The 13,292-nt window shown below is 43.3% G+C and overlaps 5 protein-coding genes across 5 annotated transcripts; 3 read left to right on the plus strand and 2 right to left on the minus strand.

The window, feature by feature from the left end:
• The first annotated feature begins 72 nt into the window (after positions 1-72).
• Positions 73-2,668, plus strand: LOC108066605 (cilia- and flagella-associated protein 52). The gene is made up of 5 exons (XM_017155184.3): positions 73-603; positions 663-1,367; positions 1,425-1,654; positions 1,714-1,930; positions 1,992-2,668. The coding sequence occupies exons 1-5, from the start codon at positions 179-181 to the stop codon at positions 2,641-2,643; spliced, it is 2,229 nt and encodes a 742-aa protein (XP_017010673.3). The 5' UTR covers positions 73-178; the 3' UTR covers positions 2,644-2,668.
• Positions 2,669-3,815: 1,147 nt separating this feature from the next.
• sgl (UDP-glucose 6-dehydrogenase sgl) lies at positions 3,816-9,350 on the plus strand. Its single transcript, XM_017155143.3, has 3 exons — positions 3,816-4,149; positions 6,747-6,885; positions 7,575-9,350. Exons 1-3 carry the CDS (start codon positions 4,000-4,002, stop codon positions 8,714-8,716), a joined length of 1,431 nt encoding a protein of 476 aa, XP_017010632.3. The 5' UTR covers positions 3,816-3,999; the 3' UTR covers positions 8,717-9,350.
• On the minus strand, positions 8,316-10,556 carry Surf1 (surfeit locus protein 1). The gene is made up of 4 exons (XM_017155144.3): positions 10,247-10,556; positions 10,067-10,188; positions 9,816-10,010; positions 8,316-9,753 (listed from the first exon to the last, which is right to left on the minus strand). Exons 1-4 carry the CDS (start codon positions 10,448-10,450, stop codon positions 9,372-9,374), a joined length of 903 nt encoding a protein of 300 aa, XP_017010633.3. The 5' UTR covers positions 10,451-10,556; the 3' UTR covers positions 8,316-9,371.
• Positions 10,557-10,764: 208 nt separating this feature from the next.
• Positions 10,765-12,478, plus strand: Uqcc1 (Ubiquinol-cytochrome c reductase complex assembly factor 1). The gene is made up of 4 exons (XM_017155145.3): positions 10,765-10,913; positions 11,029-11,217; positions 11,277-11,528; positions 12,152-12,478. Exons 1-4 carry the CDS (start codon positions 10,857-10,859, stop codon positions 12,431-12,433), a joined length of 780 nt encoding a protein of 259 aa, XP_017010634.2. The 5' UTR covers positions 10,765-10,856; the 3' UTR covers positions 12,434-12,478.
• Positions 12,434-13,274, minus strand: LOC108066573 (uncharacterized). Its single transcript, XM_017155146.3, has 2 exons — positions 13,026-13,274; positions 12,434-12,972 (listed from the first exon to the last, which is right to left on the minus strand). Exons 1-2 carry the CDS (start codon positions 13,186-13,188, stop codon positions 12,476-12,478), a joined length of 660 nt encoding a protein of 219 aa, XP_017010635.3. The 5' UTR covers positions 13,189-13,274; the 3' UTR covers positions 12,434-12,475.
• Positions 13,275-13,292: the final 18 nt, after the last annotated feature.

Genomic DNA, 13,292 nt, shown 5'->3' on the forward strand with positions numbered 1-13,292 from the left:
ATCTTCGCTAGCAACGGCAGCCAAGCAACGGTCGCTGTTTAAAATTTCCAAATGCCTTGTTTTCAAACAGAAAACAAGCCGGCTTAAAACCTTCAAAGGCACCTATTATAAAAACCAACACAAACTCCCCTATATATGTTACATATCCAGTCGTATATTTTGCTATAATCCTGTAACAATGGGAGACTCCCAGGACGCCTGCAGGCAGCTTCTTCCGCGCGCGATCTTCGGGATCAACGGCAAGGTGGAGAACGGAGTGCGCCAGCATCCGGTAACTGGATCGATTATATTCGCACTGGGCAACAAAATAGGCATCGCTGACTACAAGAAGAACACCCAGGAGTTTGTGGCCGGGCACACGAATACCATATCATGTCTGGATCTCAGCAAGAGCGGCAAGTACATGGCATCGGGTCAGATAAACCACATGGGATTCCGCGGATATGTGATCATCTGGGACTACGAACAGCGCAAGGAGATCTCCCGTCATGATCTCCACAAGGTATCCGTTCAGGCCATCTGCTTCACGGCCCAGGATCGCTGCGTGGTGTCCATTGGAGGCGTGGATGATGGCTCCGTCATTGTCTTTGATATGGAGGCATTGTGGGTGACTATATTGTTGATAATTAATTTACCTAAACTAATTAATTTTGCTGTTTTAGCTCCCCCATCTGCCAAACACCCGCTTCGAGGGCTATTTCTGGAAATGCCTTGACAGTCCGACCGATGCACAATAATCCTTACTTCTTTGTGACCGCCGGGGATCGCCACCTGCGTCTGTGGAGCATCCTGCGCGAGGAGAAGAAACTGTACGTTCAGGATGTCCTTATGGCCAGCAAAACAAGGGTTTTCTACTGCGCGCGCATCGATAAGACCGATGAGTTTGCCTATTTGGGCACTGGAACGGGTGATATCGTAAAGATCGTACTCAACTGTTGCGATCGCGATCATGTGAGCAAGCAGGGATCCACCAGCTGCATCCTGGGAGCCTTTGGCACCCACAATCCTCGCAAGCCAACTGGCAGGGACTGTAATCGCTATGTGAATGGAGTACGTGCTTTGTATGTCCTCGAAGGAGGACGCCTGCTAATTGGAGCTGGAAATGGTGATATAGAGTTGGTGGAGGAGCGCACCGATGTACCGCTTATAAACTTTAGGGATTATCCGGGTCCCACGTGGCCATATCTGCGCACCCTCAAGAAGACTCATGTTTCGGGAAGGATCTCATCTTTTGTTCGCTCCAAACCAGAAATGTTTTACATCTGCACGGACACCAATGAGATTTATGGTCTAAATATCAAGACCTGGGTGCTTAAGTTGCTGAGAACATGTCACACCAAGTCGGTCTACTGCATCACGTTTCCCAAGTGAGTAGCTTAGATACTTAAAATTCTGAAAATAATTTTTAATTTTTCTTATTTAAGAAACTACTCTGGTGTTTTTGCCACCTCTGGCAAGGAGTGCATCCGCATCTGGTCCTCTGGACGCAAACAGGAGCTGCTCCGCATCATGGTTTATAACTTTAACTGCGCCTGTGTTCGATTTACCCATGATGGCACCAGTATTGTCTCTGTTTGGAACGATGGTATCATTCGGGCCTTTACTCCCATCACAGGAAGACTCATCTATGCTATTCCCAATGCGCACAATAAGGGTGAGGATCTAGGAATTGGTTATAACTTGTACTTAAGGAATTTCTATATTTAAAACCAGGCTGCAGTGCTTTGGCCGTAGCCTCCACGGGTCGTCTAATTGTTACTGGCGGCATCGAGGGACAAGTGAGGGTGTGGAAGATCGATCCTTACCGTCAGGATCTGCTGGGCGTTCTGAAGGATCACTCAGGACCCATTACCTCGTTGGACATCAATTATCTGGACACTGAAGTGATCTCGGCATGCACAGATGGCTCCTGTGTCATCTGGGATATAAAGTAAGTTAGGAAAACTATGTTTATTTTATCCAATCATCATATTATAACCCATTCTCCACAGACGCATGACCCGCAAGCAAGTGGTGACTGCCAACACGCAGTTCATGTCCGCTTCCTATTTCCCCACTGGAGTCCAAGTGATCACCTGTGGATCAGACGGCAGGATAATCTACTGGATGGTGTACAATGGGGCATTAATCAGGGAGCTAACTGCCTCCAAGAAATCCTCGGTGAACTGCCTGGCCATCAACGAAACGGGCGATTACTTCATCAGCGTGGGCAGCGATCTGCAGGTTAAACTCTGGGACTACAACAGTGGAGCCGTGGTGGGCTTGGGCTCGGAGCACGCCTCCTCCGTGATCAGTTGTGCTTATAGTCCCTGTATGACCATGTTTGTCACCGGCAGCACCGACGGATCGCTCATCATTTGGGATGTGCCGCGAGACTTTTGGGGCAGACCCAATCCGCCGGATGCCACTAAATACTCGCTGCCCAAAACCACTTCAAAAAGCAGATTGAGTGAGGTGCCGGCTAGGGTAAATTCAGGCACAAATCTAAAGGCTCCAAAGGGCGAGAACATTGACGGGCTGCTGAAGGCCACTCCGAAGGACGATTTGTGCTGCGTGGAGTGTCCTCCCTGCGCCAAAAAGGAGGCCAAGGCCGTCGATCCCTACGCCGAGTGCGGAATCGTTCCAGACGTGAGGAAGTGCTGAGCATTATTCGTTTGAGTTTGCTTTAAGTCGTGAAATAAATTCAGTTTCCTTTCTGTCAGCTGGATTGAAGTGTTTTTTTAATGATTTTTTTAAGAATGATTTAGAATGATTTAAATTTTTTTCGGTAATTTAATCAAGAAAGAAATCGTAACTCCTAAAATTTAAAAAACATTTTAAACATTTTATTATCCTAGTTAAGATATTGATTTTAATAATATTAAGTCTTAATTTTTTCTTCAAAGACAAGTAAACAAAATTGTGTGCTAGCTTAAAATATAAATTAAATTTGTTCTCTTAATACCTAGAACTAAACCGTCTCCCCGGTTCCTAAAAAAAGTTCAAGAAAATAGTTTGCTGTCTTATTTTTTTTTTAATTTATACAAACGTATATAAGTTGTATATAATTACACAGTGCAACATGAAAAATGTAACCGCAATTCTGATTTGATGGGCGGAAAGAACTCATCGAAATAAGCTAAAACCCATTTGGGTTTCTCTGGCTTAGCTCGCGTTTACCTTTTATAGCGAGTTAAAGTTTTACATACAAAATTTATTTGTAACGGCCATATCTTGTGAACCGATTAAAATTTCACTATCAAGTCTTCAGTGATTATGTAGCTATGAACCCAAGGAACTAAATTGACAAATGACTCTTGCGCACTTAGCACCTAGTGCACCTAGCGCGTTAAAAAACAAATTTGCCTAATTTTTCGATTTTTAACGCGCTAGGTGTACGTCTTCGCAAGAGTCATTTGTCAATTTTGTTTCTTGGGTTCATAGCTACATAATCACTGAAGACTTGATAGTAAAATTTTAATCGGTTCACAAGATATGGCCGTTACAAATAAATTTTGTATGTAAAACTTTAACTCGCTATAATAGGTAAACGCGAGCTAAGCCAAAGAAACCCAAATGGGTTTAAGCTTATTTCGATGAGTTCTTTCCGCCAATGAAATCAGAATTGCGGTTACATTTTATAACCCTAAAAATGTTGCACAGTGTTATTTAATTTAGTGAGTTAAGAATCTCTATAAAGAAATGGGTTTTTTAACTTTCAAATTCACAACGGTACTCGCAGTAGTATGACCGTTTCGGGAAATGGTATATTGCCGCCAGTCGCGCGGCGGTCACACGGCATTACCATTGGCTGGCTTTTTCTGTTGATTTTGCTCGTAAACTTAAGACCGTTCGTAGTAGTAGTTATTGTTTTTTTTCCGCCCCCGTAAAGTCAGATTCCGCGGACCGCTCGGTGGAAAAGCACGCGACTCGACACTAGCCGGAAAAAAGGGAAACTCGGAGAGAAAGGGAACGGAAGGAAAGCAAACCAAAACAAACCAAACGAAACGCGGTGCAATAATGAAGGTCTGCTGCATTGGCGCTGGATATGTCGGGGGTCCGACCTGCGCGGTTATGGCGCTCAAGTGCCCCGATATCGTGATAACCCTGGTGGACAAGAGCGTCGAGCGGATTGCCCAGTGGAATTCGGATAAATTGCCCATTTACGAGGTTGGTTTTTTCGACTCGCGTTTGTATGTACATAGAAAGTGCTTCCCTTGGAATGTATGTGTTTTGTGTGTGCACCCGTGGGAGGGAGAGGGAGCGATTGGCATGGTAGTGTGTGTGTGCTCACGCCTTAGCCTTGCAATTCTTTTATTTTCGGGGTTTCCACTAATCCTAAACAAACAAAACATCAATCAATCCCGAGATCCATCGAGAAGAACTCGAAACGTCGTTGACCGCTCATGCCCAAGTCGGTGAAAACCCCTCACCCTTCTCGAAAATAAACCAGTTCCCATGCACACAGAAAATAAGAGATCTATTAGGAGATTATTTTGGATAACATATCATGGGATACCTTAAAGTTTTGGATATATTGCACAGTTTTTAGAACTTTAGTTAAAGAATCTTAGGACATTAGGACATTGCTCTTAAAGCCATTAAGGTTTTTATCTCTATTATCACTTTATGTTAGAAAGAAACACATCAGAATATGGCAATATTTGTGTTATAATGTATTCTTTCCATATAAATGTGTTATCGCGCTATGCTATGACTCATTTAACAGAAAATATAGCTTATTAAAACATTTTTAAGAACCATTAAGATAAAACCTTTTAGTAGTAACTTTTTTGTACACATATAAATCACAAAAATTTAAGAATATAATTTTTAAATATGATCAAACTATTTCAAGTTAAAGGTTGCTAAATGAGTACTTAAAGCGGAACCTTTAAAAAAATTCTTCAAAATTTAATCTAAACAATCATTTCTCTCTCTGTAGTCAGTCTTCACTTGAACATCGGTGCGTGTTTGGCATTTTACTAGACTCTCAGGTGTTTAACGCACTTGGCCCACAACAAGGTCAATGGTCAGTCCTCGTGTTACGGCCATTAGTCATTCAAAACAAACTATAAAGGCCCGTAGAGCCGAATGATTGCTGAAATATGATTCGGGACGGAAAACAAGCGTGGGAATCGATTTTACTTTCCAGACTGCGTGACCATAATGCCAGCCAGGCCTCGATTCTCGATTCCAGATATTAAATGCGCCACGAAGCCATAAGGTGTAAGCGGATTGCCGGCACAGGCAGATTTCAGCACGTCACACAGTATTTCTCCTCTTCCACTGTCGCATTTCCGTCCTGGCTTCCGCCTGCCCCCATTTACTTTACTATTCGAGAATAGCTCCCCGCTCTTCTTATCGCGGGTCTGCGCCAAAAGAGAGTCTCTCGAGTCGAGATAAGCTCGCTGGGCAGGGTGATTTGGGTTTTAGCGGGCGCACATTAGTTGGAAATTGTCCAATTACCCACGTTCTCGTCAAACAAAGCAGTATCTCTGGGGAAATAACGCGAAAAAAATATATGCAATCACCCAAACACAGTAGAACCAGCACTATCTGTAAGAATTTAGCTTTTTTGAACAGTCTATTTTTGGATTATTATTAAATCTTTTTTCCTACGCCATTAAAATATTGGTGAATTTATTTATATTACAAGAATAGATCTAGAATGTCTTGAAACTTGAAAACAGATAGTTAAAAAAAAATTTTCAAGATACGTTTCACCCAAAGACGTTCCACAGTAATAGATACTACTAATGTGCACACTAATACGATGGGCAAAAACACGGCATTGAGTGCACTTGTACCCACAGAGGCTGTCTAGGCCAGCATTCCATTCTTATTATTGATATTCACTTACCAAGATTGCATCACCGCCAGCAAACATCATGGTCATAATTTGTTTTTCTCAAATGCAATTTGCTGGAAATGTCAATGCGGCCTTGTAAACAACATCCTCTTGTTTAGCAAGTGCACAATTGGCTATTGACACATTTTTTTTGCCAACTTTTTTTTGCTAACATTTCCTACTCGGTGTACACATTAACGTTTTCTTCATTTTCCTGTACATCGCAGAAACTTATCAGTCATAGACTCGATAGCACCACAGGTCGTGTATTTTTAGAAACTGTTCCCAAGTAACCTCTCTTTCTTTGATTTTCCCTTGTCTCTGTTGATTAATCAAATTCAAAGAAACATAGGTAGATCTTATCTTTAACAAAAACCCAAAAAGAAAGACAGTTATTAACACCTGCCTCCGAGAAATCCATATAAATACGTATGCAAATTCGACGGTGTTCACAAAACGAGTTCAATGAACATTCAAATCGTATCAGAAACGGAAATAAGTCTGGCTGAAAGCGTTGAATGGTGGGGGAATAAAGAATTCGTGTGAGTATTGCATAAGCATGGGTAGTCATGGGAAGACCCTATCCAATAATTATTAAATTAATCACAAAACGCTTATGAAAGTGGACCACTCAAAGTGTTATTTCAGCACGTAAACAGAACCATAGCGGGGTTAATTGAGAGATAGCTTTCGTAGGAAACGGAATCGGATAAGGTCCGCGTAAAAAAACATGTACATACTATATAGAAGGGGTATAATCTTATCGGCAGACGAAGTAGGAACGTCACCAAACGCTCGACTTTGGGAGTGGGTCGTGATTGGCATTACAAACAAAAAAATGGAGAGAAAACTAGGCCAACAACTTGTGGTATAATTTGTAAAATATTTTAATGAGGAATGTCTGCGTTTCTTTCAGCCTGGTCTGGATGAGGTGGTCAAGAAGTGCCGCAATGTGAACCTCTTCTTCTCCACGGACATCGAAACGGCCATCAAGGAGGCGGACCTCATCTTCATCTCGGTGAACACGCCCACAAAAACCTGCGGCAATGGCAAGGGTAAGTGATAATTGAGTCAGAAATATTTCAATGTCTAGGTGTTGCAATAAAATTGTTTTTGAATTGTTGTCCATAAAACCATAGTTAACATCTGTTTGTTATTACTTAAATGTATTGAATTAGCTTATTCAAATTAAAAGTATGGAATATTTTTTATATTCGGGAGTGAAACATAAATCTTTTAAGTGTGGATCTTTTATTTTTGTACATAAGAATTCCATTGGAATTTATATTATTATATTATTACTCATTGTATTAATACTTATGCTTTGCTTAAAACAAAAAAGGAGTTAAATGGCATAGAAGGTAATCGTTATTTCTAGGAAAAATATTGTAAAGTGGGAAAATAATCAGAAATCGGCTTGATAAACATAATCTCAGATGACTTGGAATTAAATTAATTAAAATAGCAATTAGAGACATACTATCATATCTATCTATCTTCTATATATATACTAAATTTCTCGTGAATTTATGATAACCATTAAAACTAGTTCAACTAATAAAGACTTCCAGTTAATTGTATTACTAAAAACCATGACATTTTGTTTTCAAGTTGAATTCTTAAAAATACTATTAAATTACTATTTTTAGGCTTTGTTTAAATAAAGCGATCTTATTATTTTGGTAGTGCATTGTAATACTTTAAAAGAGAAATCATGTAATAAATCCCCTCTTCAAATCCCCAGGTCGAGCGGCGGACCTCAAGTACGTGGAGAGTGCAGCCCGAATGATCGCCGAGATCGCGCAGTCCAACAAGATTGTGGTGGAGAAGAGCACGGTGCCCGTGAGGGCGGCGGAGAGCATCATGCACATTCTGCGGGCGAACCAAAAACCCGGCATCCACTACGACATTCTGTCGAATCCAGAGTTCCTGGCCGAGGGCACTGCCATTAATGACCTACTGAATGCGGATCGCGTGCTGATCGGTGGCGAGGAGACGCCCGAGGGTCATCAGGCGGTGGAGAAGCTGTCGTGGATCTACGAGCACTGGATACCCAAGCAGAACATCCTCACGACCAACACGTGGAGCAGTGAACTGTCCAAGCTGGCGGCGAATGCCTTTCTGGCCCAGCGCATTTCGAGCATCAATTCGCTGTCTGCTGTCTGCGAAGCCACGGGAGCAGATGTCTCCGAGGTGGCGAGGGCCGTCGGTCTCGATTCCCGCATCGGTTCCAAGTTCCTGCAGGCCTCCGTGGGCTTCGGCGGCAGCTGCTTCCAGAAGGACATCCTCAATCTGATCTACATCTGCGAGAACCTCAATCTGCCGGAGGTGGCCGCCTATTGGCAGCAGGTGATCGACATGAACGAGTACCAGAAGCGGCGGTTCTCGCAGAAGATCATCGAGAGTCTGTTCAACACGGTGTCGGACAAGAGGATAGCCATCTTGGGCTTTGCGTTCAAGAAGAACACGGGCGATACCCGCGAAACGGCCGCCATTACGGTGTGCCAAACTCTGCTGGAGGAAGGCGCCGCCCTGGATATCTACGATCCGAAAGTGGAGCCCGAACAAATCATCGACGACCTCACGCATCCAAGTGTCACGGAATCCCCGGAGAAGGTGAAGAAGGCGGTGCAGATCCACAGCGATCCCTACAGTGCCGTTCGAGCCACCCATGCGTTGGTCATCTGCACGGAGTGGGATGAGTTCGTGGACCTGGACTTTAAGCGCATTTACCAGTCAATGATGAAGCCGGCTTACATCTTCGATGGCCGCAAGATCCTCGACCACGAGCGACTGCAGCAGATTGGCTTCCACGTTCAGACCATCGGCAAGAAGTACCAGCGAGCCGGTCTGCTGCGCTCCTGGGGCATTGTGCCGCAGCTTTAGGTGCGAAGGGCGGCGGAGGTGGTGGCATTTACACTTAAAGTTGGCGAAATTTCCAGTATTTGCGAGACTAAACTGTAAATAACCGTATCTGTTTTTGTATCTGTGCGTTAGAGTGGGTCGATTTAGAGGATTAAGAGAAGGTGGGACGGAAAGTAATCTGACATAAAATCTTTGACCCTAAAAAAATTAACTATCAATTCATTTGGTCATTTCCTTTGAAGTAAAAATGATAAAAGTTTAAAACATGAATTAAATAATTATTTTATATGAATTTCCAACTTAATCTGACACGTTTAACTACTATTCTTTCTGTACATAATTAGAAGGCAAACTGAAAATTAGTAAGGTCCAACTTTACATTTAGAACTTTAAGATTAATTTTGTATCCTACGCTTTTAAAGTTCTCCCCACATCGACCCAGTCTAACAAATATGTTTTTAAATAGTTAAAGTATTCAGCTAGGCACGCCCGTAGCGGAAAACCCGAACCGTATTTGTATTCATATTCCTATTCCCGTGCCGATCCGCCACTCGAGGATCGGCAGTTGCAATATAAGCTAATCCTCTCCTGCGGCGAGTCAATAAAAAACCAGCATTTACACGAGAGCATGTAAATTTTATATAAATAATAACAACAGAGTGTTTTGAATGGCCATTTAGAAGGGTATCCGCTTGACTATTTGCCTGTACCAAAGGAAGGAAGTGGCCGCGGACAAGCTAAACCAGGTGACCAGGTACGAGAGATGATCGTTGCGCAGGGTGACGCGGGTCTGGCCTCCAATGGGCCCACTCTTGGCCGCCTGGACATCGTAGATGGCATCCAGGAAGACAGGAGCAGCTCCTGAGGCGGCGCACATGCGTGGCAGATCGCGATAAAGGTAGATATTGCCCTTGTGGTCAGGTGTAAACTGAGGACGAGCTTCTCCTTTCCGCACCACGGCTGTTAGCTCCACTTCCGCAGGCTGTTGACTCAAGGGACGCGTTTCCGGCTCCACTTGCTTGCGGGACACCCATCCCCGATTGACGAGCACTATGTCGCTGGAGGAATTAGTAGTTTTTAAAAGGAAATCCTATTGGTTTCACCCCTAAGATGAACTTACTCCCTATCGGCCAACTGAAAGGGGGTGACTATCAGATAGCCATTGCCCGAGTCCCGCTGCGAGAAGAGTCCTCCTTGGGTCTCCACGCCATCCGGACGTATGAGCGACCTGGGACCCATTCTCATCTCCTTCTCGTGAAGGAATCGTCCACGGATTTTGACCAGGCGGTACTCCATTTGGCTTAGGTCACTGAGACTAAAGAAAGTACAGGTTATATTTATAGGAAGTAGTATTTAGGTGGCGAAACCTACTCCTCTGGTAGATCCACTGGAGCCGCGCTAAGCTGCTTGCTAAGATCCTTGATCAGCTGCTCCTTCCAAATCTTTCGCTTCACTTGCCAGCAGCCCAGACCAAAAGTGGTGGCTGGTATGAGCTGGAAAAGATTAGGTAAATATTAAATATATATTTATATAAATTTTTTTCAAACTTACCAGGAGAAACCATCCCAAAGGAGCAATCTTTTCCTTGTCCTTCGCCGCCTTAGTTGGAATACTTGTGGTCCAATCCACCGGCGATCGCTGTTGTGTCATCTTCCTAGTGATCAATTTTTGGGTGTTCCTTTCACTTGGCAAGCGGGTTACTGTCTGCATATTAAAGGCCACTTGGCGGCACATTTGAGTGCCAAAACGCAGCATGTCTTGTGTGATTTTAGCCTAATTTTTAATAATTATTTATTTATTTACATTTCCAATTGGATTGTAAGTTGTGGGCGCTGGTATGACCGTTTGTTACTGTTACTGCTAAGCATTAGATGTGGTCACTCTGGGATTCTCCTTTTGTTAATTTTATAAATTAAAAATAAATAAGGATGAGGCGGTAATCCCTAATCTTTAATTAAATGAAAAATGTTTACTAGAAAATAACAATTTCAGTTATAAAACTGCCTTAACAGTAACTTTTTATTACAGCTGCTATATAAATGTTAATCTGTAAACAACCGAGTTGGCAGCCCTGTTGGGATCAGCTGTTCGGGGCTGTTGTCGCGTGCAATTGGATTTTTTTAAACGATTTTGTTTTAGTGAATTTAGATAACTTTTAAAAATGCAGTGCACTCGTGCAGTTGCAAGACTGGCCAGCGGCATTGTGAGAACCCAATGGGTAGGATTGAACCAAGAGAAACCCTCTATTTACTTACAAAACAGCCCCCTGAATGCACCGCCTGCAACTCTTATATAAACGGGTGTACAATTTTTCCAATTTACTCTTATTTTAGGTGACCCAACAGCCCTACAAACAGACGCCAGCGATATTAGGTGTATTCGAGCAATCCTGCCGCTTGTGTTCATCCACCGGCGTTGTGGATAGTCCCAATAAAACCAAACCCGGCACCGCAGCACCCACAGAAGATGGAATCCTGAAGAGAGTGCTTAACAAAGTGGGCTTCACACCGAACACAAAGGCGGTAAGTGATGGATTTTTAACTTAATTTACTTTTTATTTACTAGAATTATCCATTTTCAGCGCCTCAAGGTTACCAGTCATCTGCTGTACGAAAGCGTGGCCGATAAGATCAACTATGTGGCCTTTTTCCGCGACTTCAATCTGCCCAATACGTTCAACTCTTGGTTTTTGGTCACCGAACTGCACGTTTGGCTCCTGCTGATGCGCTCCATGGCCGAGGGCTCCGAAACGGGCGAGGATGGACGCTTCCTGAGGAACTGCATCGTGGAGGCCATGTGGGGAGATGTCAACACGCGAGCCAAGAAGTTGGGAGTAGGTTTAATCTTGGATCTTAATCTTATTCTTCAGTCGAACTTTCATTCCTCGAACTTTAATGGGTCTACCTACTAACCATTAGTTAATTGCTTAAATTCAGTATCTCAGGCTTGAAGTCGAAACCTCTAATTGAAGTTTTTGTAAGGGAATTAGTTTCTTAATTCTTAAACAGGTCAATCTCTAGAACATCTTTCATATCTGAAACCTAAGTTCACATACCTATTCCTAATTCCTTTAAGTCCCTAATAATTATTTTCTATGTTAACTATTTAATATTATAGAACTAGATACTGAATTCCTTATTTCTTAATTTATAGAATCTCTAGAATCTCTGTCATATCTGAAACCTAAGTTCTAATACCTTTTCCTAACTGCTGTAAATGCCTAATAATTATTTTCTATATTAACTATATAATCCAGAACCTCTTTCATATCTGGAACCTAAGTTCAAATACCCTTTCTTAATTGCTCTAAACCCCTAATGATTATTTTCTATATTAACTACTTAATATTATAAATTTAGATACTTATTTCCTTATTTCTTAATTGTTAATAGTTCGTTTGTTTAAAACTTTACCCTAAAATAATACTTACATCCCCACCTTTCTCCTCCCCAACAGGCCCACAATCCGTCGCGCACCCGTCAGCAGATCGAGACGCTATCCGAGCAGTTCCAAGCGGCCCTCATCGCCTACGACGAGGGCATTATGTCCGACGATCGCGTCCTGGCCTGCGCCCTGTGGCGCCGCTTCTTCGAGATGAACTGCGACGATTACGCGCACATCGAGCGACTGGTGAAGTACGTTCGCCAGCAGGCCGCCATGCTGGACAGCTTGCCGCGCGATCAGTTCATCATTAAGCCCAAGGTGGCCTGGTTGGATCTGGACAAGTGCAAGGTGTAATCTTAGTTTCTTCTGTTTTTTAATAAAGTTGAGAGTAGAGAGCTATATGACTAGGTCTTCTGCGGACTGATTACTCAACGCACGCAGTTGGCACTTGAGCAGGAAGGCCGTGATCCTGCGCTCCGCTCGTTTGCGCTGCGGTTCCTTCAGTTGGGCCAGCACTTGGTCCATCTGGAGGAAGCTGCTGCGCGGCGAGAGTATCTCCGCTGGTTCCTGCTCCTCGTAGATGATCTCCTCCTGAATGATCTGCTCGCCGGGCTCCTCGATGACCTCCTCGATGATGAAGGTGCTGGGCTGTTGGGGAACTTCCCCGCTTTCACCGTAGGTTCCCCAAAGAAACTGCATGGGTGACTCTTCCTGACTTTTTCCTGGGGAATCCCTGGCCTTGGGCTTGCTTTTCGTCTTCAAAGGCGGCTGGTTCTCGGCCAGAAACCGCAGGCGTTCCAAATATGGCCAGGTGGAGCCGCTGGTGTCCGCACGGCGATATTCCTTGCGAAACTGATAGTGCAGGTTGTTCCAGCGCATCAAACAAAAGTCCACTGTGGATAGTATTTAAGTATATAATAGGTATATAATATCTGTAATTACTTACCATCACAATTCATCATCTGGGCTATTCGAGCCCAGAGATCGGTTTTGGTTTTCATTGCATCGTAATTCGAGAGTCCGGATCTTTTGTAGAGCACTGGATTCGGTTCCACCAGATCTATCAGCTTGAAGTCGAAGGGTCTGTTTTTCTTGTAGCTGGTGCGCATTGTTTTTAGATATTTTATTCCGTTTAAGTAGTTTAAATTAAGCCATGTTTGTTTACTTTACAATGTACAGTAAACTGTCGACGGAATGAACCACGGATAAATTA

This window comes from Drosophila takahashii, chromosome 3L (genome assembly GCF_030179915.1).
Source record: "Drosophila takahashii strain IR98-3 E-12201 chromosome 3L, DtakHiC1v2, whole genome shotgun sequence".
Classification (NCBI taxonomy): domain Eukaryota; kingdom Metazoa; phylum Arthropoda; class Insecta; order Diptera; family Drosophilidae; genus Drosophila; species Drosophila takahashii.